Raw genomic sequence first — 27,370 nt, 5'->3', positions numbered from 1 at the left:
GAATAAGTGGGTGTGTTTGTAGTCTTTTTTGCCTTCTGCCTGCCTAAGGGCTTTGTACTCTCGTCTTGTCTCTAATGGCTCAAGGGGGATGTCTTTTTCATTTCCTTTATTGGAGTTGTTACATGCTCAAAGACATATCCTCAGGGCTGAATTTTGAACGTTGTCCATTTATCTTTACTGGTTATGGAAGCAGTTCCCCAATGAGCCGGATGCTTACTCTGCTATGGGCCGTTCGGTGCCTGTGTAGACTTGCCGTAGGATCTTTTCATTTGCCCCCAGCTTGTTCCAGCCATTTTTCATAATGGCAAGTTTCTTGAAGACGCTCTCCTTGACCTTTAATGCCAGGTTTGACATTGACTAATTTTTTATAATTAAGGAAGATTTTTTATCATTTGTTAAATATACTTTAAAATGAATAATGAACCCATTTACTAGTGTTGACAAAAATACCCAAAAACAATAGAAAAATCATTGCAAAAGTGCTGTTTAACTGAATATTCCACACAAATTTGACCTTTGACCTTTGATAGAATACTGGCTTCGACTTATAAGGACAAATCTACATTGCTGACCTTGCTGACATGTATACATTAAAATAAATTTCTAAATAAAAAGCTATTTTTGACAAAGTAATGAGTAAGTATGCTTACATTTTGATCTTTTACACAAAAATGACCCCTGACCTGTAATACCAGTTTGACCTTGACTTATTGTCACTTCATGACATCGTCGAGATATATACAGTAAAATGAACAACGGTCAGTTACTGAAATGAAAAAACAAATTACATTTAAACAATTAAATATTACAAATAGTGATAATTAATTGCAACTTTTTACCCACTTTTGACCTTTGACCTTTCAATTATGGTTAAACTTGAATGTTTTGAAATTATATGTGCAAAACCAGACCATCGCCAAAACATTTATACATTAAAAAGAACAGATATCATTGACTAGATCGACATGATATTGTCAACAAAGAGAAAAGTAAAAAGATCTATTTTTCATTCCTTACTTGAAAATGCCCTTTTGACCCTTAATATTACATCTGAACTTGTCTGCCTTTATACATATCTTCTTTATTGACATTGTGAGACATATATACATTAAAAAAAACCACGAGCAATTACTTATAATGATGAAAACATATCTGTTATATTTCAAACAGGAAGCTATTCGTGCTATTTTTTAACACAAATTTGACCTTTGACCTTTGATATTAGCTTTACTCTTGGCAGTTTTGGGGTTACATCTGCACTGGTGACTTTGCCTGACATACAAACTTTAAACGAATTACTTCAGTGACTAATAATGGAAGACATATTAAACAGATTAAAACAAGTTAAGATAAAATTTCACATTTTTGCATGAAAATGAACTTTTACCTTCAATTAATCAGGGTTGACCTTGACTTTTTGCAAAAAAAATTGCTTCTGATTTTGGCTGATATATCACATACATAAATAAAGATGAGTGACTATGATAACAACTTTTTTTAAGAATAAAAAAAAAATTCAAATGTGCCAAATTTTTGTGATTTTAACAAAAATCTGCCCTTTGACCTTGAATATCCAGTTTGCCCTTCAGTCCTTTTTGATGAATTTCTTACGGGCTGTCATTGTTGGCCATATATACATTTACTGACAATAAATAGTTACTGTAATTAAACAGTGAGCAACTTGAGACGAAAACTTTACCCTACCCCCTAATATTTTCAAGTGATTTACTTCCCCTATCCCCAAACATAAGTGAACAAAATATAGATAGGCACGGCTTGACACTTAAGAAAGGGGTTTTCATGGAGGATGTGAAATACTGTTTCCAAAAAAGTATAAACTTCTTTTGGCCTCAATTGTTGCAATAAAAGTCCGTGAGCTCTCGGACCATAAGGCGTATACCTTTCAGTCTAAAAGAAAAGCTAGAGAAAAAACTAATAGATCTAGAAAACAATGACATAATCGAAAGAGTTGACAGTCCTAGGCGTTGGGAAAGTCTAAGTATCTTAGTGCGTAGAGACAACGATATCAGACTTGTTTTCAATATGAGATGCAGCAACACAGCTGTGAAATGGGTAGGACACCCAATTCCTACCATTGACGAGGTGCTGTACTATCTGAACTGATCAACAGTGTTTAGTAAGCTAGACATTTCCAATGTCTATCATCAACTAGAGCTTCATCATGATTCAAGGGATGTTGGAATGTCCCGTTTCAAAAGATTACTCCAGGCTGTGCTAGTGAAATCTTTCAGAAAAAACAAGTTCTGCAAAATTGCACTGGTACATGTAACATAATGACATAATAGTTCAAGCACGTACAAAAGGAGCACCAAGTGTTTAAAAAATGTGCTTAAAAGTGTTGCATGAAAAAGGTTTCACGTTAAACCCATCAAAGTGTCAAACTGAAATGTCAAAAGTGACATTCATGGGGATCATATTGTCCAAGCACAGGGTCGGTCCGACCGAGAGTGAAGTGCGTGATGTACTCACTGCAAGAGCACCACAAAATGCCATTGAAGTTAGATCATTCCTAGAATTAGTCAATGCTAAGTTTATTCAAAATAGGACTTCAATTTCAGAACCGCTGAGAAAACTCACACTGAAAAAGGTTTATATGTGGTCGTGAAGAGCAAAATAGCTTTGATATCTTGAAAGAGAAATTGGCAAGCGCAGAAACATTAGGTTATTTCGACATGAATGCCAAAATACAGGTCATGACTGGCGCATGTCCCTACGGGGTGTCGGCTGTGCTTACTTAACATCAAGGTAATGATTACCATGTAATTTGTTATGCTAGCTGCAGTTTAACAGATGTTGGAAGGCGATATTTGGTTACCAAGAAAGAATGCGCTGGCATAATTTTTGGGGTCGAGAGATTTCACACATATTTACATGGCATTGAAGCTGTGACAACACAAGAAAGAGAAAAAGCGTCCAAATACGACCCTGAAATGTCTTCAATTCGCGACTGTTTGTACATTGTAAATCATGTCACGGGTGTCAATTAGAAGGCTCTCAAGTGCCTATGGAACCGCTAAAACTGACGGAACTACCTAGTGGACCGTGAGAATATTTAGCATGTGACTTATTAGGACCACTTCCAACAGGTGAAAATTTGGTCATGGTGATAGATTTTAACAGTTGATTTGTGGAAACAGAAATCGTAAAATCCAACACATTGGAATATATTGCTACAGTGCTTATGAAAATGTTCGCAAGACATGGAACATGCTTCCTTTTAAGGATTGATAATGCAAGTTATTTTACGAGTGACTATTTCAAGTCATTTCTAAAAGAACAAAACATTAAACTCACACATTCTACGCCCTTGGCGCCGAATCGAAATGGACATGTAGAAAGACAGATGTCAAGTATAATGAAGCTTATTCGCATAGCAATTGCTGAAAAATGTAATTGGAGATATGAACTTCAGACATATTTATTGATGTATCGCAGTAGCATGGTTGTAAGATTAGAACCAAAGTCCCGTGCTGACATGAATATGGTAAATTTGATCTTTCGGATCAATCTGTAAGAGACAGAGACTGCGAGAAAAAAGATAATTCAAAACAGTATATGGATCAAAAAAGGAACATGTTGGAAAATTCCATTTCTGTAGGCGATTCAGTCCTGTTAAGAAACAAAAGAAAGATAAAACAGACAAGCGTTTTTCATCTAAACCATATACTGTTATGCAGAAACACAGCAATTCAGCTACCATAGAGAGAGATGGGGTACATTACAACAGGAATGTCACTCAGCAGCCACAAATATGAATTGTCCTTGTTGCCTCCCAGTGGTGAGGCCAGTCTAAGAAAGAAATGGAAAATAAACTCTCACTCCACAAAACCTAACAGTCAACAAACAGACACTGCACACAGCAACAGCTCATGCACTGTGCAAAGCTTAAAAAAAGTCTGGAACAATTCTCAGTAAAAATAAGAGTGGGAAATCTAACAAACAAATTGATGTTGTATACACTAGTGTATCATATTACATGTAGCATGCTTGGTTAAGCTGCACTCTTTCTGAGAGGGGAGTTCTTTGAGAGCATTAGAAATGAGCAAGCATCTATTATGTATGAATGAAGAATGAATAAATGTTGTTAGTTTATGTTGCCTCAGTTATTGAGCCAAATTGGTACGAACACAACATATAGCACGACTCTAGATGTATGTCAAAATGGAAAATACTTAAAACAGGACTTAGACCCACTGGATAATAAGCAGTTCCATTATTTCATGGACTATATACAGTGCAACCTGTTTGCAGTGATACCAAAGGAATGTCTAAAATGTGTTTGTTGTAGAGTATTTAATGATCAAGAGACATTAACATACACTGAATTTCATTTAGTATGTAGAAGATTGCTGGAGCTGTTATAAACAGATTTCTTTTATTTTGATCTTTCTGATGAATAATACTGCACAAAACTTGCTATATCATATGTTAACATTTATTTACAATATCAAAATCTGAAAGACCTTCCTAGCTTTTGAAACAACTTGGGTATATCTGTAAGGCATGCTACCTTATACCATAATTCATTTTTAGAAAATAATGCAATATATCATATCGTAAAAAATAAAGATTAAATGTGCTTCTTTACTTTAAATGATCTTTTCATTGGATCCTGTGGTCTGATAATCATTATTAATACTGCAGTCAATGCCAGTACAGCTCCCACAATTCCTGGTCCAGATGATGTCGCTTCCTGTGCTATCCCAGCAACCACTGGTCCTAACATCCTGGCAACTGACATACAAGTCTGCTGAAAACCCATAAGAATACCTACTTCTTCCTTGCTTCCCCTTTCAAACGTCAAACTAGTCCCAGAAACTCGGGATATAGTTGTTACAAACCCAAGTGGTAACAAACTTATAACAAATATCCATAATGGTGTGGTTAGTGAAAGACATAACAGGACAAACACTTGAAGAATAGATAAATGTAGAAGTAACTTTGCATTATTATTGTAATAATCTGCTATATATCCTGTTAAAAAACCTACAAATGCTGAAACTATTCCATTCACTGAAATGATATATCCATTTTCTGCAGGAGTTGTATGGTATTTCTCTTGAAGCATTAATGAGAAATTACTTCTAAAAACAATCACAGAAGCTCCAAGTAAAAATTTGATAAGGTAGAGGTCCCATAAATCATGCCAATCAATTTCTGTAACTGCTTGCATAAAGCCTTTACTGCTGAAATTGAGCTCATCCGACTGCATCTGTCTTAAGGAATCTGCCGAGGAATAGTTTCTTCTCATCTTTTCCTTCCTTGATGTTGTTTCTGGTACTGTGAGCCATATCAAAACTGAAATACACATCAATTACATGCTAGAAAATTTAAAAGTAGATTTTTTCTAAAGCAAGTTTCAGGCAATATGTTAATCAGTGTGCAAAGGTCAAGTATCAGTGTGCAAAGGTCAAGTTAGCAAAATTATGAAAAAAAAATCTTTTGAGAAAGACCTGACATGATATAGAGACAGGAAGATCATTTATGTTCCACCATAAGAAAACTTATAGTTTCCCCTAGTGTGTTTGTCCGAACAAAATGAGATCCTGCAATAACTTGTAAAGTGCAAGATATTTTTACATGAAGCTTATTATATAGATACATGGCAATGTTAACAAATGAAAATGCTATAGCAAAAAAAAAGAAAAAAAAAGAAACAAGAGCTGTCACTAATGGTGACAAATGCCCCCCGCAGCACCTTGACCTTGAAACCCGGTGACCTTGACCTTTGACCTGGGACCCCCAAAATCAGTAGGGGGGGTGTACTCAATAAGTACTATCCCGCAGGTGAAGTTTGAAGGTCCCGGGTGCAGTGGTTCACGAGTAAAGTGCCTTCATGCAAAAAAATTAACGTTGGCCCCCGTGACCTTGCCTTTTACCTGGTGACCCCCAAAATCAGTAGGGTGGTGTACTCAATAAGTAAATATCAGCAGGTGAAGGGTTTGAAGGTCCTGGGTGCAGGGTCACGAGTAAAGTGCCTCATGCAAAAAGTTAACGTTGGCCCCTGTGACCTTGACCTTTGACCTGGTGACCCCAAAGTCAGTATGGGTGGTGTACTCAATAAGTACTATCAGCATGTGAAGTTTGAAGATCCTGGGTGCAGTGGTTCGCGAGTAAAGTGCCTTCATGTAAAAAGTTAACGTTGTGACGAACGAACAAACTAACGAACGAACGGACGGACAGTTGAAAACTAATATGCCTCCCTTTGGGGGCATAAAAAACAACAGCTATTGGTTAGTGACAAATGCCCCTAAAATGTGCCCAAGAATGCTACAGTTATCTGTGCAAAAAAAAAAATCACGCATCATTTCTTGACCTTGACCTTGACCCCAGAGACCTGGGTCATAAGTGTGACACACCTTCACAATATGTTTAACATTTGTGTCAAATTATTTTCAAATTGCTTGATAAATGGCAAGTTATGGACCCAAAAAAAACACCTTTGACTTCTAAGTCTGACCTTGACTTTGGAGCTAGGGGTCTGGGTCTTGCGCACGACATGTCATCTCAATATAGGGAACATTTATGCTGTTATTTTAAAATCCCTTCATCAAAAGCAGAGTTATGGTTCAGAAAAGAAATAGACCCTGTTAACCTTTAACCTCTAAGTGTGACCTTTACCTTCCAGCTAGGGGTCTGGATCTTGCACACGACAAGTTGTCTCATTATGGGGAACATTTGTGCCAAGTAATTTCAAAATCCTGTTATCAATGGCAGAGTTATGGACCAGACACGAAACAGGCCCTGTTAACATTTGACTTCTAAGTTTGACCTTGACCTTGGAGCTAGAGGTCTTGGTCTTGCGCATGACAAGTCGTCTCATAATGGTAAACATTTATGCCAAGTTATTTTAAAATCCCTTCATGGATGGCAGAGTTATGGACCGGACTTGAAAGTTAATCTTTGACCTCTAAGTGTGACCTTGACCTTGAAGCTAGGGGTCTGGGTATTGCACATGACATGCCATCTCATTATGGCAAACATTTATGTCAAGTTATTTCAAAATTCCTTTATGGATGACAGAGTTACAGCCCGGACAAGAATTTATACTGACGCACACACGGACGGACGAACAGTGCAATTTTAATATGCCCCCAAAGGGAGCATAAAAATAGTCAAAATATATGACAAATAAATTGATTATGAAACCTTGGACACACCATACAAAGTTCTGTAAAACATTTTGGTATAGGGCATGGGGTAGGGGCAGGGGATGTGCAGTGGGTGGTGTTTGGCAGTGTTGTGGGTTGTGTGTGGTGGCCATGACAGGATACCAAGACACAAGAAACTCCAAGTGCGAAAAAGTTTTTGTTGGGGTGTAAATGGCAGAGTGGGTGGTGGTTGAGGGTTGTTGCACTCAGCATATTGTTTCATCACCATATTACTGTATTCAAAGCTTTGGGCTTGACACTGTTGCCTGTTGAGCATCAACATTCTAGTTAAATTACGCTATGGACACGAAATATGATGGCAGATCTGACCTTTCATCTCACCTACTTATATGCCAAGTTTGAACTCAACACCTTGGGTGATTTTTAAGTTATGCTTAAGATATGAAATATGATGGTCAGACCGACACATTCACCATCACGTAATATGTCCTGTTTTTTCCCAAACTGGCATATAAAAACCTACTCCTTCCACACATGAATCAAATCATCACAGTGTACATTCACCAAAGGATTTAGCTTGCAACCTCTTGAATCAAAGTCATGTGCTCTACCTATTGTGCATACTGGACGGGCACAGAGATCAACGAAAGGATGTCACAGACAAAAGTTTGATGAACATCTATGGATCTGTTTGTCTGCAGACATTGCTGTTTTTCTATAAGGCTCTGATGGCACCTTTTTGCAGTTTCAAAACTGTTGACCATTAAAAAGTTATGCAAGATCTACAGACAAACAATTCCACCAAGTAGTTATTTTTAGCTGCGGCCGCCTGTGTGAACAAGGCAAGTGAACCATATCTATAATTTTGAGAGAGGTTTTAACTCGAGCAGCCCCAGGACCAAACATCCTACTTGAACAAAACTGGGAAAGGACCTTAAAGTGATGCTACAAACAAGTTTGATGAAGATCCATCCTATGGTTCATGCGAAAAAGTCATTTAAAGGTATTTCTATTTTCAGCTCCAGTGGCCCCATCCTTATTTGAGCAAAATTGGTAAGAGAGGATCTATCCTGAAAAGAAGTTGTTTAAAGGTATTTCTATTTTTAGCTACAATTGTCCCCAATCAAATGTGGTAGAGGGCCATATAATGATGCTCCAGACCAAAATTGATGAAGATCCACCAAGCAGTTAGGAGAAAAAGTCATTTAAAGGTATTTCTATTTTTGGCTATAGAATCCCCTAAAAGGGGCCAAGTGCCTCCGAATTGAACAAAGTTGGTTGAGGGCCTTATAATGATGCTACAAATCTAGTTTTCAGATGTAGTGACGGCCTGTAATGGGGCCAAGTACCTTTGTTTGAATAAATTTGGGAGAGGACCTTATAATGATGCTACAAACCAGGTTTGATGAAGATCCATCAAGTGCTTTATGAGAAAAAGTCATTTTAATTTTTTTTTCTATTTTAAACTCTAGCAGCCCCTTAAAGGGACAAAGCTCCCCCTCCCCCCACACACACATCTGAACAAAAAATGGGAGAGGACCTTAAAATGGTGCTATAGAACAATTCTGATGAAGATAAATCAAACCGTTCATGTGAAGAAATCTCTTAAAGGGATATTTATTTTAAGCTATAGCTGCCCCTTAAAGGGGCCAAGCTTAACCATTTGAACAAAGTTGATAGAGGGCCACACCAGGATGCTACTGACCATGTTTGGTGCAACTATGACTAGTAGTTTCAGAGGAGAAATTATCGGAAACAAGTGACCGAGTAATGGCAATTCAGAGGTCCCCTACCATTGGAAAACTTCGTCAGTGTTCATCCCTTGTGGTTGTTGGCAACAGATACTGTTTGAGTAATTGCAGAATCCAGATTTGCAGACAGACAGGTGGGCAGATGAAATGACAGATGGACAGAGGGCATTCCTATAGTCCCCTCCAGTGTTCCACCAGTGGGGGGCTAAAAATGCTTCAAGGCATGATTTAGGAGCTAAGAAACAAAATCTATTTTACTTAAATTTCAATAGTGATCTTTACCTACAAGCATAGATCATATAGTGCTCAGTATCTACTAAATAAATATGGGCAGGTAATGCATGTTTGTGTTGGGCAGGGGGGTGGGGATAGGATTGGAGGAATGATGACATAGGATACTAAGAGATAATATCAAATAGTTTCAAATACATACTTATTAGGAAAAATGACCACACTCTTTGGCCGCCATGTGTTTTTGACCAAACAGAATAGTATGTACAACCTCACTAAAGGGTCACCAATGAAATATTTGTGTAAAATTATTTTAAAATTGGGCCTGCTGTTTCTAACAAGAAGATTTTTGAAGTTTCGAATATATACTTAAAGGGTCCACACCCCCTGGCTGTCATGTTTATTGACGAATCAAAATAATTTAAACATTCTCAGTAGAAGGTCACACAAGGACCATTTATATGAAATTACAGTCAAAACTCGATATCTCAAACATACTTATCTAAAAATTCTGGCTTTCTTGATGACATGTGCACAAAATTTCATTTTAAGATGAATTTCAGTTATCTCAAAGTAAAACGTTCAACCCCTCAGAATTCCAGATATCAATTTCAACTGTACTTTAAAATTGGGCCAGCAGTTTCTTACAAGACAATTCTTAAAATTTTCGCTATATACAAATAGGGAAAACTGATCACACCCCTCTGGCAGCCATTTTTTTGATGAATAGAAATATTTTAACAATCTTGGTAGAGGGTCATGCAAGGACCATTTGTATGAAATAATTTTCAAATTGGGCCAGCAGTTTCTTACCAGGAGATTTTTAAAGTTTCCACTATATAGGGAAAAATTACCCTGGCAGCCATGTTTATCTTGAACAATCTTAAATTGGTAGAGAGGTCACACAAGAACCATTTGTGTGAAATTATTTTATAATTGGGCTAGCAGCTTCATACAAGAAACTTTTTTTTTAAGTTTCCACTATATACTTATAGGGAAAAGTGACCATGCCCTCTGGTGGCCATGTTTTTTGATGAATCAAAATAATTTGAACAATCTTGATACAGAGTTACATAAGGATCATTTGTGTGAAATTATTTCAAAATCAGCACTTTAAGAGGAGATGTCGTTTGAAGATTTTCCTAATTCTAGCTCTGGTAGCCGCTATGTGCAACCATGTGGAATGGTTTGATCAACTTTGAAGACCACCCAAGAAACCCCCATGCCAAGTTTCATCAACTTCCAAGGAGATGTCATTTGAAGAAAAGTGTGAACAGACAGATGCCAGATGGAGAGTGATCACAATAGCTCACCCAAAGTCAGCTAAAAAAGCCATTTAGTTGTAACTACAAATGTTATATCAAATAATTTTACAATAGCAGTGGTGGTAAACATGCAATCCAGTTCCTGCTAGGAATATGCTTAAAATGGGTTGCCCAATGTCTCTTGCTTGTGTTGCACCTATAAAAATATGAAACTGAGGTAGGTGAAGTTAAGTTTTTTCTCATTATGACACAATTATAAATGCTATTTGACACAAATATGATTAAATATCATACATGTGAAATATCTGGTTTGTGATTTACGATTCCGTCCTATAATTACAAAATCTCTGTCCACATGAAGCGTGAAAAAGTATGAAATCAACAAAAATGCCAGTTTCTGACCTTGTGTGCCTTATTTGAGGCCATCTGACGCTTCTAATGATAAACCAAAATAAACCAAATATCACATTTATTTGCTTCAAATCCAGCTAATGGGGGCACAATTGACTAAAAATCATCGGGAATGGGTTGCGCCCCTGCAATGGAGTTGCTTATATACATTACAAATTCAAACTTTCATGTCATTTATGTGACTGCAAAACAAGTTTGCGCCTACATAAGTATACATATATATTTAGAACTTCATCATTTCAATAGATATAATTGCCTCAATTATTTCGAGAAGAATGGGACCGTTATTTGAACACGAACGGAGATAATGAAATACCCCGTATTTATATTGTCCATACCAAAAGGGACAGTGGCCTTGAAAGTTCAGAAAAGACAATGCAAATAATCTTAAAAACATGCTAAAAGAAAGGGGTTTTTTTTTCCAAAAAAATTTTAGCCCCCCTATTAAAATTATCTGCGGGCCAATTTGGCAATGAAGCGGAACTTTTGGGGAATGCACAACTAGGGAGATACGCACTCCCGTCAATTTCAAATTAAAATTGTTTTGCGTTTGCCTTGAAAGGGTTGAAAAATTTTGGCTGAACGGAACATCCGGTATGCAAACTGGATGGTTTGACACTCCTGTTAAGTTTTTCAAAATCCCGCCACAGTTGATGTGGGAACGGACAAGATTTTTCATCTTTAGTCGGGCCACTTTGTGCAGTAAACGGAATACAGTAAAAGTTGGTAGGCGTGGTATTTGGGAGTTGAAAATTTCGAATAACCCAAATACTTACATTGCCATTTTGGGTTTTAAAAAATTATAACGTCTGATTATCTTTAAAACATAAAGATAAAAAAAATCATTTAAAAACATGTTTTTCTTAAAATTTAAACTTTATTTCTAAAAGCATTCAGCAGTCTCAAAAGTACCTTGAGAGCCATTGCCAATTTGTGATTGTTTCGGGAAAATTTTTTTTTAGTCCCCAAAAGGTAAATCTTTTAAAAACTTTAATTTTGGTTTTTTTTATAATATCTGACGTTTACAAAATGTCTTGGAAACACTAAGGAGGCCCCGTTGCCAATTCGCGGCAATAACCCAATGCCTACTGGGGGCATTGGTTACGGATTTTAAAATACAGTCAGTGTTTTGATAGAACATGAAAAAAATTTATTCAACCCTTGTTTTGTTTTGTTTTATGTTATATTTATTTTTTTAAAAAAGCATTCAAAATCCCCAAAAGCACCAGGGAGCCCTTGCCAATTTTGCGATTTGTTTCAGAAAACCGATTTTTCAGGGCCCTTAAAAAAAAAAAATCAATTTTACATATATTTGTCCTTTAACAATATCCGCCTTTCAAAATATTTGGTCCTCTTGGAAGCCCAGGGAAACCAGTTTTCCAATTCGCTGCGAAAACCAAATGCCCCGGGAGCATTTTTATTCGAATTTTATGACAGTCTTTTTTTGGTCGAAAATGATAAAAATATCAATCTAGTCCTTGTTTTTCTTAAATTTTAAAATTTTTTTCCGTTCAAAAGCATTCAACAGTCTCAAAAGCATATAAGCCAGTTGCCCTTTGTTGTTTCGAAAAGCCCTTTTTTTAACACAAAAACATAAAATATTCAATTTTAACATAATTTTTTTTTTCAAAAAAATATTCGCCCAAAAAAACGTATAGTTATTTGGAAACACCGGGAGAGCCATTGCCAAAATTGGTGCGAAAAACCAACTGCCTACTGGGAGGGATTGGTTATTCAACATTTTACTCTTTGCTTGTTTTGGGAGAACATATAAAAAATTTATTTTAACCCTTTGTTTTGTTTGTTTTAGTTAGTATTTTTTCTTTTAAATGCATTCAACATCCCAAAATACACCCGGAGCCCGTTTCCAAATCGCGATTTTTCAAAAAACATTTTTTCAGACACTATGCATGAAAAATTCAATTTTACATGATTTTTTTTCTTTCGACCCTTCCAAACTTTCAACTATAGGCCCCTTGGAAAAAATCAGAGAGCCAGTTGCCAATTCCCTGCGAAAACCAACTGCCTAATGGTAGCAGTTGTTATTCGGGATTTACTGACAGTCCCCTAGTTTGGTCGAAAAAAATGAAAAAATCAACTACCCTTTTTGTTCTTTAATGTTTAAAATTTATTCCTTTCAATGCATTTAACGTTCAAAATCACCCGGGAAGCCCGCGCAATCGCGTTAAAAAACCCCTTTTTTTTTCAGACACATTAATAAAAAAATTCTTTTACAATTTTTTTTTTTCTTTCTATCTATCCACACTTCCAACAAATTTTGGGCATCTTGGAAACACCAAAAAGCCCTTGCCAATTCGTGCGAAAAACCAATGCCCCCTGTAGGCAGTTGGTTATTGCATTTTTCTGACGTTTTTTTGGTCAAAAAGATAAAAGTCAATCTGTCCTTTTTGTTTTTAGTGTTAATATTTATTCCTTTTAAGCATTACATTCAAAAAACCCGGAGAGCCCGTTTCCAATTTGGAAAATTTTTTCGAAAAAACGATTTTTTAAAATATGAATAAAATAAAATTAATTTTTTCATAATTTTTGTTCTTCGACAAAACCGACACTTTCACCGAAAAAAAAGGTCATCTTGGGAAACACTCAGGGCAGCCATTTTCCAAATTTGCGGGGAAAAACCCAAAAGCCTAGGGAGGCGTTGCTTACCCATTTTTACGCAGTCATTGTTTTGTTGAACTAAAAAAATTCTTCTAACCCCTTTTTTTGTTTTTGTTTTTTGTTAGTTTTTTCTTTTAAAAGCATTAAACTCAACAGTCCAAAATGCCCCAGAGACCGTTTTCCCAAATTTGCGAATGTTTTCAGAAAACCTTTTTGCAGACACTTATGAATAAAAATTAATTTACATATTTGTGTTTTTTGTATCAATATCCCAAATTTAAAAAATTAAAGGGAACTTGGAAACACCAGGAACCGTTTCAATTTTGTGTGCGAATAAAAATGCTACTGGTGGCGTTGGTTTACATTTTACGTCGTCCTTTTTTTTTGGTAAAAATGATAAAAAAAAACTTCTAAACCCTTTTTGTTTTTGTTTTTTGTTGAATTTATCTTTTAAAATGCTTTTAACATCTCAAAAAACATAGAAGCCATTGCCAATTCGCTATGTTTAGGAAAGCCGATTTTTTTTTAGACAAAAAAGATAAAAAATTTTAATTTTTTAAAATTTTGTTCTTTTCATACCAATTTCGACAAAATTTCCATTTTTTTGGGCCTTTGGGAAAAAATAGGAAGCCATTTTTCCAATTTTGGTGTTAAAAAAAACCCCTCCTAGGTAGGAGTTGGGTTTTTCGGCTTTTTTAAAGACGTCATTTTTTGGTCGAAAAAGATAAATATCAAATTTCCCTTTTTTTCATTCTTTAAAATTTTGTTTAAAAATTATTCTTTTTAATCTTAAAGTCTCAAAATGCCCCCCGGAGAGCCATTGCCAAATTCCGATTTTTTCAGTAAACCTTTTTTTCAGAACAAATGAAAAAAAAATTAATTTCAAATTTTGGGTTTTTTTTGTTCAAATGACATTAACATATAGGTATCTTGGAAAACCCAAGAGCCGTTTGCAAAATTGGCGAATAAAACAACCTTACTTGTTAGAGTTGGGGAATTCCCAAAATTTTATTGACAGTCATAGTTTTTGGTCGAAATGTAAAAAAAATCAATCTAGTCCTTGTTGTTCTTTTGTGTTAATTTTTTTTAAATGCTTTAAAGAAAAAATGCCCAAGTTTAGCCAGTTGAATTGGGGATAAATTTTTAGAAAACCTTTTTAGAAATATGCATAAAATAATTCAATTTTACATATAAATTTTTTGTTTTTCAAAAAAATATTGCATTTAAAAGTTTTAGGGTTTTGGAAAATCAGGAAGAGTTTGAATTTTGGGTGAAAAAAAATTTTAAGGTAGAGTTGGTTTTTGGCATTTTTAAGACAGTCATAGTTTTGGTCGAAAAAGTAAAAAATTTATTTTAGCCCCTTTTTTCATTCTTTAATGTTAATATTTATCCTTTCAATGCATTCAACGCCCCCAAAAACACAGGGAAACCATTGCCAATTCGCGATTTGTTTCAGACAAACCGTTTTCAGAACATATGAATAAAAAAATCAATTTTCAATATTTTGTTCTTTTGATAATATCTGCACTTTTCAAAATTTAGTCTTGGAAACATCGGGGCCTTGCCCAAATTTTCTGCGAATAACCAACCCTATGGGAGGAGTTGGTTATTCGACTTTTTAAAAGGGATCATTGTTTTGGGAGAACAGTAAAAAAATTTTCTAACCCCTTTTTTGTTGTTGTTTTTTTGTTTTGTTTTTTTTCTTTTAAAAGCTTTCAACGATCAAAATGCACCCAAAAGCCATTGCCAATTCCGTGGTTTTCAAAAAAACTTTTTTTTTATACATAGAATAAAATAAATTTAATTTTACTATATTTAGTTCTTTTTCATTATCCACATTCCCCCAACTATAGGGGCATCTTAGAAAACCCAGGAGGCCTAATGGTGGCATTTTGGTTATGACATTTTTTAAGCATTGGTTTGGGAGAACATATAAAAAAATCTTCAAAAACCCCTTTTTTCTTCTTTTTTGTTAGTATTTAATCTTTTAAATGCATTCAACTCTAATAGACCAAAGGGGCCAATTGCCCAATTTGCGAATGTTTCAGAAAACCGATTTTTCGACCATAGCATAAATTAATTCAATTTTTCATAGATTTTGTTCTTTCTATCAATATCCGACACTTCAAGGTTATGTAGTCTTGGAAAAAAATCAAGGGCCGTTCAAATTTTTTTGGGCGAATAACCAACTGCCTATGGAGGGGTTGTTATTCGACATTTTACAACAGTAAGGTTTTGGTAGAAAATGAAAAAAAATTTTTATTCTAACCTTGTTTTTTCTTTAATGAATCTTTTATTCTTTTTTTGCAAATTTTTCATCTCAAAAAAGCCGGGGAAGCCCGTTGCCAAACGGATTTTTCAAAAAGCCTTTTTTTTTTTGACACATTCATAAAAAAAATTCAAATTTTAAAATTTTTTTGTTCTTTCTATCAAAAATCCGCCTTTCAAAAAGTATGGCAGTCCTGGAAATACTCAGGGAGCCCTTGTCAATTGCGCGAAAAACCAACTGCCTACTGGGAGGGAGTGGTTATTGAAACATTTTACAGACAGTCAGTTTTGGTCGAAAATGTAAATAATTCATTTTAATCCTTTTTTGTTTTTTACGTTAATTTTTTATTTTTTTTTAAAAAACATTCAAAAAAAAAAAAAAAAACATTTTTTAAGCCTTTTAAAAATGGCATCAACAAACTTACTGCTACATCGCGTCAACATTAAATCGCCCCCATTTTTAAAACCACATTTTGTGTTTTATAACTGACTAAAAGGTTAGGGTTTTGTTTAACATAGGGTTTTTTAGTTATATTCCCCAAAGTTTGGGAAACTCAATGGTAGATTTTTTTTCCCACTACAAGTAGGAGTTTTTTTTTTGCACCCACAGTCTCCTTAAATTTTCAAAAGAAAGTGCGATATTTTTTTGTAAGTACAAATAAATGTTTAAATGATATATCTATAATATTGAATACTTCTTTGACTTTCGACCGAAAAGTGAATTTTTTACGCAGTTCTAATCTCTGGCCGGGCCGGGCCCGCCCGGGCCCGGGCCGGGCCTGGCCCGAAGACTCTATTTCGACGGCGGGGCCAGGCCAGGCCGGGAAAGGGGCCAGATTTTTTTAAAACAAAAGAAATAATGGCAAAAATCTAAATAAAAATTTAACAATAGCAGCAGTTTTAAAACCGCATTGTTTACTTGCTGCATGTCAACCATCCTCAGGAGAATCTTAAAATTAGCCTCATTCACTTTTTTTAAAATACAGATTGCACTGAAGAAAATGGTGAAAAAAATGAAACTTCCTTTTTCTCTGTAATCAAATTTTTTAAAGCAACTTTAACACTTGGTAAAAAACTAAGGGCAATTTCATTGATAAGTTTACCTCTGCAATAAAACTTATTTACATGCACGAGAACACATCCTTGGGAATTGAAATTTACAGGTTTTTTCCCTACTACCCTTAGCTACCTTTTAACTTTCTTTTAATTTTTAATGTTTTGGTTTAGTTAAGCTGAGTTCAATTTATGGAAGAGAAATAAAATAATTTCTTTAAATTTGGGGGACCTCTAACTCATGTCAGGGGTTGGGCATTTTAGATTATTATATTTTTCTTGCACAAAAAAATTAAATGGTGCATTGGTTATGTTATTTCTAATGTTTAATTTCATGCTAAAGATGCCTGACCTGTTTTCACAAGACTTTTATGATTTTTTTTTTTTTCCACATACTTAGACAAAAAAAAAATCTTACAAAAATATTCATCGGTATAACAGCCGGGCTCCCTGGCTGGGGTTATTTTTTATATAAATACGCAAGCAAAATAAAAAAACTTACCTCTAAAAAGCACATTTAAAATCTGATGGTAAACCCAACCCTATGTTCGGAACCAGGGCAATAAAAAAAGTAAATGTAAAACAACCTGCGGGAGTTATTTCCCCTTTTAAATGGATAAAAAAAATATATGTAAACAAACTAGGGACGGACCATCAGTGTATAACCAAAACTAAAAAATTTTATATCGTTTTCCCCCCCGCCCCATACTACCCCGGTTCTAGAACGAGGTAGCATTTTTTAAAATTGAAAGTTTTTTGTCCTTATAGACAGGTGCCACTCTTTATTTTACATCATATTGTAACCTAAAATATCTAAATTGACCAAAATAACATCAAATTTTAAACCCAAGCACATGCGTAGTGAAATTTTCTCCGACTTTCAACATTTACCGTGGTTTTTTCAATTCAATTGTTTTCTTTAAATCATAAAATGTCATTTATTGCTACGGGTTTTTTCTTACAACATTCAGGTAATAACTTGTATGTAGAAAATTCAATACTTGTGTATTTCTTTAAATAAATGAACAATAAATCACATAAGGAAAATTTTCCCCGCTTCAATTACAGGGGAAAATTTTAAAAAAAAAATTAATAAAATGGACAAACGGGGTTTTTTCGAATTTAACCCCCGAGATTGGTAAATAACGTTTGTCAGCAAAACTTTTCTCATTACACCTGGCAAAAAGAAATTTTATTTTTTCTGTTTTCAATATTTATATTTTTTTTATTTTTGGGCAAATTTTTTTTTTTTACGAAGCTACAAAAATATTCTTGATGCATTTCAATAAACTTGGGAAAAAACAAATAATCCTCAAAAACAAAAAAAAAAATTTATAGGTTTTTAAATTTTGGGGGAAAAAAAACCACCACAAGGGTCAATTGAGGGTGGAATCCCCTATAATAGCTAACAATTAATCAGGCATCACCTTTAAATTAGACATAATAGTTAGTATGTTGCTAAGGCTTATTCCCGGTGTTAATTTTACAGAGGGGGCGTTCAAAATGAAATTTATATAAGTCTGAAAAATCCAAATTTATCCAAAAGAAATTTTAAAAAAGATGCATAAAATATTTTTCACAAAATTGAAATCTAGGGCCCGGGCCTGGTCGGGCCTGCCCGTCAGTCAAAATTTGGGGCTCATGGGGCCGGCCAGGCCAGGCCCCCCCGGGCCAGCCGGGCCAGAGTTTAAACACCATTTTTGACAAATGAAAATAACCACGCATACCATTAAATAATTCACATGGCACTCCCCAAATTTAAAAATCCTGGGGGAAAAAAAACGCAGCAAGTTCAATAACACCTTCAGAGATGGATTTCAAGAAGTTTAAGTCAAAATAAACTGGAGGGGGGAACTTGGTCATAAATCTTTCAAGGGGGTATTACCACGGAATTTAAAAAAATGTCAATTTCATCAGGGCGAAATCTGACTGGGGTTAAAATCCATTTCAGACGGGTTCAAAGGCATTGAAAATTAAAAATTTAAATCAGTTAAAGGGGCCGACCAAAAACCATTGCTCAACCCCACGAAAAAATTTAACCCTTTCCAAATTTGGAAAAAAATGTTGAAAACAAAATAAAAAAAAAAAAAGATAAATAAAAAAAAAACGGGTCTTCCGAAAAATGCCGAAAAACAAACTGTTTAGTAGTTTTTGTAGTCTCAATTGCTAAAAAAAGAAAAAAGTTATATAAAACTATATATTTTTCATTTTTTATTAAAAAAATCTGCTTTTTGTTGTATGTATAGTAATTGTTAAAAAATCTGATATGCAACACCTTTCCCTTTCTGTACCCCTTTTTCATTTTTAACCATAATTTAAATGAAATTTAAATTTCACGTTTTTGGTTTTTGTTTTGATTTTTTCAAAAACAAATATCGATTTTGAGGTTTTTAAAATTTCTGATTTTATATATCTATATATCATAATACCGTGCCATAAAAACCCAACATAGTGGTCAGGACCATGCTTTTCGCAAGGGTTTTCTCTAATTGCAAAAGACTTTGAAGTGAACACTCTTGGATCCTGCCCCAGACTGGAGATGCGCAACTGGTCGGATCCATGCGGTCGCAAACACACTTTTTGGGGGTTTTCTCATGGTGCGCTCATAAACAATGTTTTTTTTTTACACATTCCTCTAAAATTTTCACACACTGTCTAGTGTAATTCCCCAAATTGCCACTGCCGTAATCTATATCCCGCGCGATGTTAATGTCCATTTAATTGATTTGGGGAGAAAATATTAATGACAGCTCGTTTAGCAATCAGGCCCAGATATAGAGGGGTAAATGCATTTTCCCATTTGACTATTTATACAAAGACATAACTACCATAAATGAACAATCCACTACGCTAATGACTAATGTTTAATTATAAAAAACCTCTTCATAAAATTTTAAAATAACGACTCAATAACGCACCGCAAGCTTCGTATGGGGTTTTTGTGGACCGTTTTTTTTTTTTTAAAAAGTTCCGCTTTAATAAAGAAACTTATTTTATGAATGGTATTTAACAACTCCATTAAAAGAAATATGTATTATAAAGGATAAACCCTTAAAAAAAAAAGTTTGCATTTTAAAATAAGCCAAAATATACAACATTCTTTGTTGCATAATAAAATTTCAGTTCATTCTTTTTTTCCCTTGTTTTGTTGCTTCTATATAAAAAGTGAATAACTTTTTTGATATTTCAAACCCCAAAAAAAGAATTTTTCATCGGGGCCATGCAGTGAGGGGGCGTTGACAATTTATCATTTTTAAATAAAAATGGGCTTTCTTTAAAAATTTGATTTACTAACTTTCTACCAGTAGGGATTTGGGAATCACAACAATTGGCAACAACAACCATGGTGTTTTCCTGATCTATTTTCTTGTTGAAAAAAATTTTTAACTAAAAACAAAAAATATTAATTATATGAATTTTTTTTATCACATGTTCTGAAAAAAAACCTTTTCTAAACCAAAACGCGAATGGCAACTGGTCTCCTGGTGAATTTTTTTAAAATGTTTAATGCATTTAAAAGAATAAATACAAAAAAAAAGAACAAAAAAAAGGGGTTTAAAATTTTTTTTCAATCACCAAAAAAAAATGACTTTTAAATGTCGAAAAACCAAACCCTACCATAGGCAGTTGGTTTTTCGCACCAAATTTTGGGAATGCTCTCCCAGTGTTTTCCCAAAACGGGCCCATAAAATTTTAAGGTCGATATTTTACAAAAACAAAAAATTTAAAATTGAAATTTTTTAATCAATGTGTTTTGGGAAAAAAAAAGGGTTTTTGAAAAAAATTTCCCCAATTGGCAACGGCCTCCGGGGGCTTTGAGACTTTTGAATCATTTTAAAGGGAAAAAAAATTTAAATTAAAGAACAAACAAGGGTAAGAAAAATTATTTTCATTTCGACCTACCACGACTTCGTAAAAGCGAATAACCAAACCCCGCCTACCAGTAGCATTGGTTATTCCACCAATTGGCAAATGGCATCCCTGGTGTTTCCAAGACTGACCTATACGTTTACATGTCGGAATTGAACAAAGAACAAAAATTTAAAAATGAAAATTAATTTTATGCTAGTGTCTGAAAAAACGGGTTTTCGAAACATATCCGAATTTGGGAACTGGCTCCCTGGGGCTTTTGAGACTGTTGATGCATGAAAAGAATAAATATTTAACATTAAAAAACAAACGGGCTAGTTGATTTTTTTTTTTTTCATTTTCGACCAAACAAATGTCTGTAAAATGTCGAATAAAACCAAAACCTACCCTAAAACACTTGGTTTTTTGCAAGCGAATTGGCAACTGGCTCTTCAGTGTTTTTAAAAAACTGACCCTTTTTCGTTGAAAGTGCGGATATTTATACGAAAGAAAAATATATGTAAAAAATTTTTTTAAAATTGAATTATTTTATTTATATTTGTCTGAAAAAAAACGGGTTTTTTTGAAAAAACGTAATTGACAAATGTCTTCCTGGTGAAAATTTTTAGACTGTTGAATCATTTAAAAAAAAAAAATAACAAAAAGAAAGAAACAAGGTTAGAAGAATTTTTTTATCAGTTCTACCAAAACAATGACTGTCTTTATTATGCCAAAACCAAATGCCTACCATAGCATTGGGTTTTCCACCGAATTGGGAACTGGGTCCCGAGTTTTCCCCAAATGACTTATCTTGACAGTGCGGATATTGATAGAAAAACAAAAATACTGTAAAACGAATTATTTTTTTCAAGTTCTGAAAAAAAAGGGTTTTTTTGAAACATACCCGAATTGGCAACTGGCTTCCCCTGGTGCATTTTGAGACGTTAATCATTTAAAATAATAAAAACTAACATAAAATAACAAAAAAAAGGGTTAAATATTTTTTTATCATGTCTACCAAAACAATGGCTTTCGTAAAATGTCGAAAACCAACTTTTCCCACCATAGCTTGTTTTTTCACAACCCCAAATTTGGGAATGGCCCACTGAGTGTTTCCAAGACTGACCTAACTTGAAACTGTCGGGGAATTTATTGAAAGAACAAAATAAATTAAAATGAATTATTTAAAAACGAGTTCGAAAAAAAAAGGCTTTTTTTTTTAAAAAATGGAATTTGCAACTGGCTCTCCTGGGGCATTTGAATGTTGAATGCATTGAAAGGAATAGAATTAAATAAAGAACAAAAAAAGGTTGATTGATTTTTTTTTTTTCATTTTCGACCAAAACATGACTGTCTTAAAATGACGAATAACCAACTGCCTACCAGTTTGGCATTGGTTTTTTCACACGCGAATTGGCAACTGGCCTCCTGAGTGTTTCCAAACTGACCTAACGGAAAGGTCGGGTATTGATACAAAAACCAAAAGAAAATTTAATTATTTTATTCATAGTTCGAAAAATTTGGGTTTTCTGAAACATATCGCGAATGGCAACTGGGCTCTCCTGTGCTTTTGAACTATTGAATGCATTTAAAGGAATAAAATTAACATTAAAAAAACGAAAAAAGGACAATTGAATTTTTTATTATTTTTGACCCAAAAAAATAACGCTGTAAAAAACGATACCCAAAAAAAGCCTACCAGTAGCAGTTTGGTTTTTTCCCGCAACTGGGAAAGGGCTCCCTGAATTTTCAAAAAAAAAATGCCTAAACGTTGAAAGGTCAGATTTGATAAAATAACAAAATAAGTAAAAATTTAATTAAATTTTTTTTCATTTGTCTGAAAAAATTTTGGGTTTTCTGAAAAAATCCGAATTGGCAAATGGCTTTCGGGCGTTTTGCGACTGTTAATGCATTTGAAAAAATTAAAATAAAACAAAAACAAAAAAAAAAGGTAAGAAAAATTCTTTTTTTATGTTCACTAAAACAGGTGTCAAAAAATGTCAATAAAACCTCCCTACCAGTAGGGATTGGTTATTTCCCCGCAATTGGGACGGCCTGCGATGTTCCAAGACTGACCTATACTTTGAATGTCGATATTTATATGAAAAAAAAAAACTGTAAATTGAATTATTTATGCATATAATGTTCTGAAAAAACGACTTTTCTGAACATACGCGAATTGGCCCAAATGGCTCTCCTTGCTTCTAACGTTGAATGTATTTAAAGGGAAAAAATTAACATTTAAAAAAAAAAACAAGGACCCAAATTGATTTTTTTATCATTTTTTGACCAAAAATTTTACGTCTGTAAAAAGTTTTAAAAACCAACTGCCACCATATGCAGTTGGATATTTGCAGCGAATTGGCAACTAGCTCTCCTGATTGTTTCCAAATGGGTATACGTTTAAAAATGTCGGGTATTGATACAAAGGAACAAAATAATTAAAAATTGAATTATTTAATTTATATGTTCGAAAAATCGGGTTTTCGAAACATATCGCAACTGTCAACTGGCTCCCGGTGCTTTTTAGACGCTGAATCATTTAAAGGAATAAATATTTTCACTGAAGAACAAAACAAGGTTTGAATAAATGTTTAAAAAGTTCAAAACCCAAAAAACCCGACGTATGTAAAATGTCGAATAACCAACTGCCTACCCGACAGTTGGTTATTCACACGGAATTGGAACTGGCCTCCTTATGTTTCCAAACTGATCTTTAGGGGGAAAATGTCAGATATTGATATGAAAAACCCTGTAAAAAAGTCAATTGAAGATTTTTTTAAAATTTGACTTAAAAAAAAAGCTTTTTTGAAACATATCGGAATTGGCAACTGGGTTCAAGTCTTTTTTAGACGCTGAAAGCATTTTTTAAAAAATGAAATTAAATTAAAGAACAAAACGGATAACGTAGCAAACTAATTCAATTGGGGGACTGATATCTATAACTTAAAAAAAAATCACAGAGGGGGTTTGATAAAAAACCCCGCAAAAATATGAAGGGATTTTGAACTCCCTCATTTTTTGGTGGAGGGATTTTATCAAGGGGATTTTTGATATACACTCGGTTGTATTTAAACTAAAAAAGGTAAATTAGAATGCATTATTTTTTTCAAATAACCAAGTAAATTAATGCCACAATTTTGATTGAAAATAATGCTAAATTAATGCCAAATAAGTAATCTAATGCTTTTGCATTACTTAGGCATTATTTTTTTTTATCGGAAAAAAAATAATACACCAGTATGCTGTTATTTATACAGGTTTTTAGTATTCCTAATAAATTTTGTTTGATTTTAATAAAATGTCTGATGAATAAAATTTCCTTTTGTTCAATGTAAAAACCGAAAGATTTTTTAAAAATACATTTAAAAAAAAACCCTTGGGCAACTCCAAGGGCAAATTTTAATACCATAAAGTGTGACATAATTAATTTGTCACCCAAAATATCAAAAACCCATTAATCTTTTGACACCCTTTTTATCAATTTCACTATGCCTTTTATAGTGATGTTTAAACCTGTTAAGGCAGCTAGCTTTACATATCATGTTAAATTTGGGGTTTGGGGGCCATTAAACAGGTACTTTACTTTTTTCTAAAAGTTAAAAAAGCTCATGAAAACGTACTTTTAACATTATATTTTTTTTTTTTTATGCCCCCAAAGGGAGGCATATATTTTTTTAAACCCTCTGTCAGTCGCGGTCTGTCCGCAAAATTTTCGGTCCGGGGGCCTATCTTTGTCATCGATGGGTGGATTTCAAAAAACTTTTCATGGATTGTACCCCAGTAAGACAACTTCATGCCAAGCCCAGGTCCGTACCAAAGGTCAAGTCACACTTTGACGTTAAAGGGTAGTGCTTGAGGGGGTGTCCGGTCCATACTTTGTATCATGGATGGGTTTTCAAAAAACTTGGGATGATGTTACCCATAAGACGACGTGGGAGTGCGAAAACCCGGGCCGACTCAAAGGGCAAGATCACACTTAGACTTAAAGGGTATGCATTAGGGCGGTCCGGTCCATTCTTGCACGATGGGGGATTTCAATAACTTTGGCATGAATGTTACCACAGTAAACGACTGCAGTGCGCAAGACCCCGGCCATAGCCAAAGGTCAAGGGCACACTTTGACTTAAAGATCATTTTTCATGATAAATTATGGGCATGTCCGGGCCTTTTCTTTGTCTTTCAGCAGGAATTTAAAAAACTACAGAAGTGTGCACAGTAAGACGATGTGTCGCACCAAGACCCACCCGTAGTCAAAGGTCCAAACTCAAAAAATTGGCCATAACTTTCATTCAAAGTGCCATTGGGGGCTGTGTCTCCTACGAGCGCTCTTTTTTTATTTTTTTTTTATAAAAATAATGGAAAAGAAAAAAAATCAGATATAAACAAGGAATCTACCTATTTTAAATTCATGTAACGACCAGCCTATAAACTAAAATGATTTAATGAAAAACATTTTATGTGATAATAACACAAATTCCAAAAATAATGGAACTAATGCTAATCCCCATTAATGCTAATTTAAGCATTATTTTGATAAAAATAGTAAAGCTAATGCTAATTTAATGCCATCTTTTCCAAAATGCTAATTTAAAAGCATTTTCATTGCAAGTAATTATTAACAACCCCGATGGGTAAAATGATTTTTCATCAGTATTTTTAAAAGGTAAAACTTGCTTATACATTTTTTTAATAAACCCTTGGCAAAATAAGTATTGGTTATTCGAATGTTCAACACCAACACCAAAATGCCTCCCACCTTACGTCATTTAACGGAATGTGTTTGCATATGCAAAACTAGGGTTGGACGATTTCCCGTGAAGTTTTCGTTGAAAATCCGGCCAGCATTTGACCTGTGAAAGCCTAAAAAAGATTTTCTATTTTTACTCTTTTGGCCATTTTGTGCAGCGACAAAAAATGCTGGGGATATTTACAACTAGGCTTGGTACGATCACTCCTGTGAAGTTCGTCGAAATCGCCGCAGTTGACTTTTGAAAGCCGGGCAAGTTTTAAGTGGACCGGATGGACAAAGGCAAAGGCAAAAAAAAAATTCCCCCCCCAAAAGGGGGGAGACATAATTCACTACATTTTAAACTGGACTGGTTATTATTTTGTATATCATTTGCATAATTATAAAGGCAATTAGCTGGCAATCAAAGAGACAATGCTTTCAAGTCGGACACATTTAAAAAGCCTTTAACTGAATTTACACAAACAAAATTTTTATGGTTTCAGGCTGCAGGGAATTCCTCAAATTCTGGAAACTTTTTCTGTTGGGGTATTGTTGATGCAAGAATCAAGATTTGTCTCTGCTGCCAATACTACCCCCAAAAGCAATATTTTATTTTTATTCAAGTATATGTAGTATTCATGACTATTTGATTATTTTCAGAAAGTAGGCAAACAACTTTTCATGATTCCACACCTTTTTGACTGTGGCAGCAGAATTTCCATGATAACAGAGCCGATTATTAAATTACAAAGCAGATATTTCACAAGTATGGTCTTTATTCATTTTCATGTCGAATTACATTTTGCTTACTTCGGAAAATATTTCGTTCATGTATCATTATCAACAAGAGGCCCAAATGAGCCTATGTCACTCACCTGAAGAGAACCTTAACCAACAGACTTTGCTTTGTGAGCTGTTCATTTAATAAAGTTCTTGAAAGTTTTTCTCTATATTTTGCTGTCAGGCAACACATAACAATCAGAAGAAATCATTTCAAGGTATTTCTATTTTAACTCTAGTGCCCTATAATAGGATCCAAGTGCCCCCCATTTGAAAAATTTGCCATAAGACTTTATAATGACGTACAGACCAAGTCTGATGAAGATCCATCAAGTGGTTCATGAGAGGAAGTACTTTAAAGGTGTCCCAAATTGAACAAATTTGGTAAAAGAAATTATTATGATGCTCCTGACAAGGTTTGATGAAGACCCATAAAGCAGATCATGAGAAGAAATTGAATGTATTTCTAGCAGGACCTAAAAGGGGCCAAGTGTCTCCTACTTAACACATTTGTCAAAAGACATTACAATTTTTAGCCCTAGTGGCCCCCTTTCTTAGGGGCCAACTGCTCCTATTTGAATATATTTGAGAGAGGACTTTAAAATGATCCTACTGACCAAGTTTGATGAAGATCTATCAAGCAGTTCATGAGAAGAAGTCTTTTAAAGGTATTTCTATTTTTACTTCTAGCAGACCCTAAAAGGCATGCAGCAAGCAGTTTGTGAGAAAAGTCTAAAGGCATTTCTATCATTAGCTCTGGTTGCCCATAAAAGAGGCCAATCATCCCCATTTGAATATAATTGGGAAAGTACCTTATAATGATGCTACAAACCAAATTTGCATCAATAGTTCATAAGAAGAAGTCTATAAAAGTAATTTTCAATTTTAGACTTAGTGGCCAACTGCCCCCATCTGAACAAATTTGTAAAGGACATTATAGTAATGCTATAAACCTCGTTTCCATCCAGCTGTTCACGAGAAGAAGTTGTTTAAAGGTATTTCTAATCTAAGCCTTAGCCCTAAAAGGCCAAGTTCTCCAATTTGAACAAAATTGGGAGAAGACCTTATACTGATGCTACACACCAAGTTTGATGAAAATCTGTCAAGCGGTTCAGGAGAAGAAATCTTATAAAGGCATTACTATTTTAGCTCCAGTGGTCCCAGAAAGGGGCCCAGTACCCCCATTTGAATAAATTTGTGAGAGGACCTTATAATAATGATGCAGACCAAGTTTGATGAAGATCCACCTAGTGATTCATGAGAGATTCACTTAAAGGT

General features: G+C 34.4%; 1 protein-coding gene across 4 annotated transcripts in view; it reads right to left on the bottom strand.

Moving 5' to 3' along the window:
- Positions 1–4,295: 4,295 nt before the first annotated feature.
- LOC123551468 (major facilitator superfamily domain-containing protein 9-like) overlaps positions 4,296–27,370 on the bottom strand; it is a 36,792-nt gene continuing 13,717 nt past the window's right edge. For all 4 annotated transcript variants that reach the window (XM_045340431.2, XM_045340430.2, XM_045340433.2 and 1 more), the window contains one exon: positions 4,296–5,319. In XM_045340431.2, the coding sequence (XP_045196366.2) occupies positions 4,592–5,319 (728 nt within the window). In that variant the 3' untranslated portion in view covers positions 4,296–4,591. The remainder of the gene's footprint in view (positions 5,320–27,370) is intronic.

This window comes from Mercenaria mercenaria, chromosome 4 (assembly GCF_021730395.1).
Source record: "Mercenaria mercenaria strain notata chromosome 4, MADL_Memer_1, whole genome shotgun sequence".
Lineage (NCBI taxonomy): Eukaryota > Metazoa > Mollusca > Bivalvia > Venerida > Veneridae > Mercenaria > Mercenaria mercenaria.
Note: the sequence above shows the minus strand (reverse complement) of the source record. Positions and strands in the feature narration are given on the sequence as shown.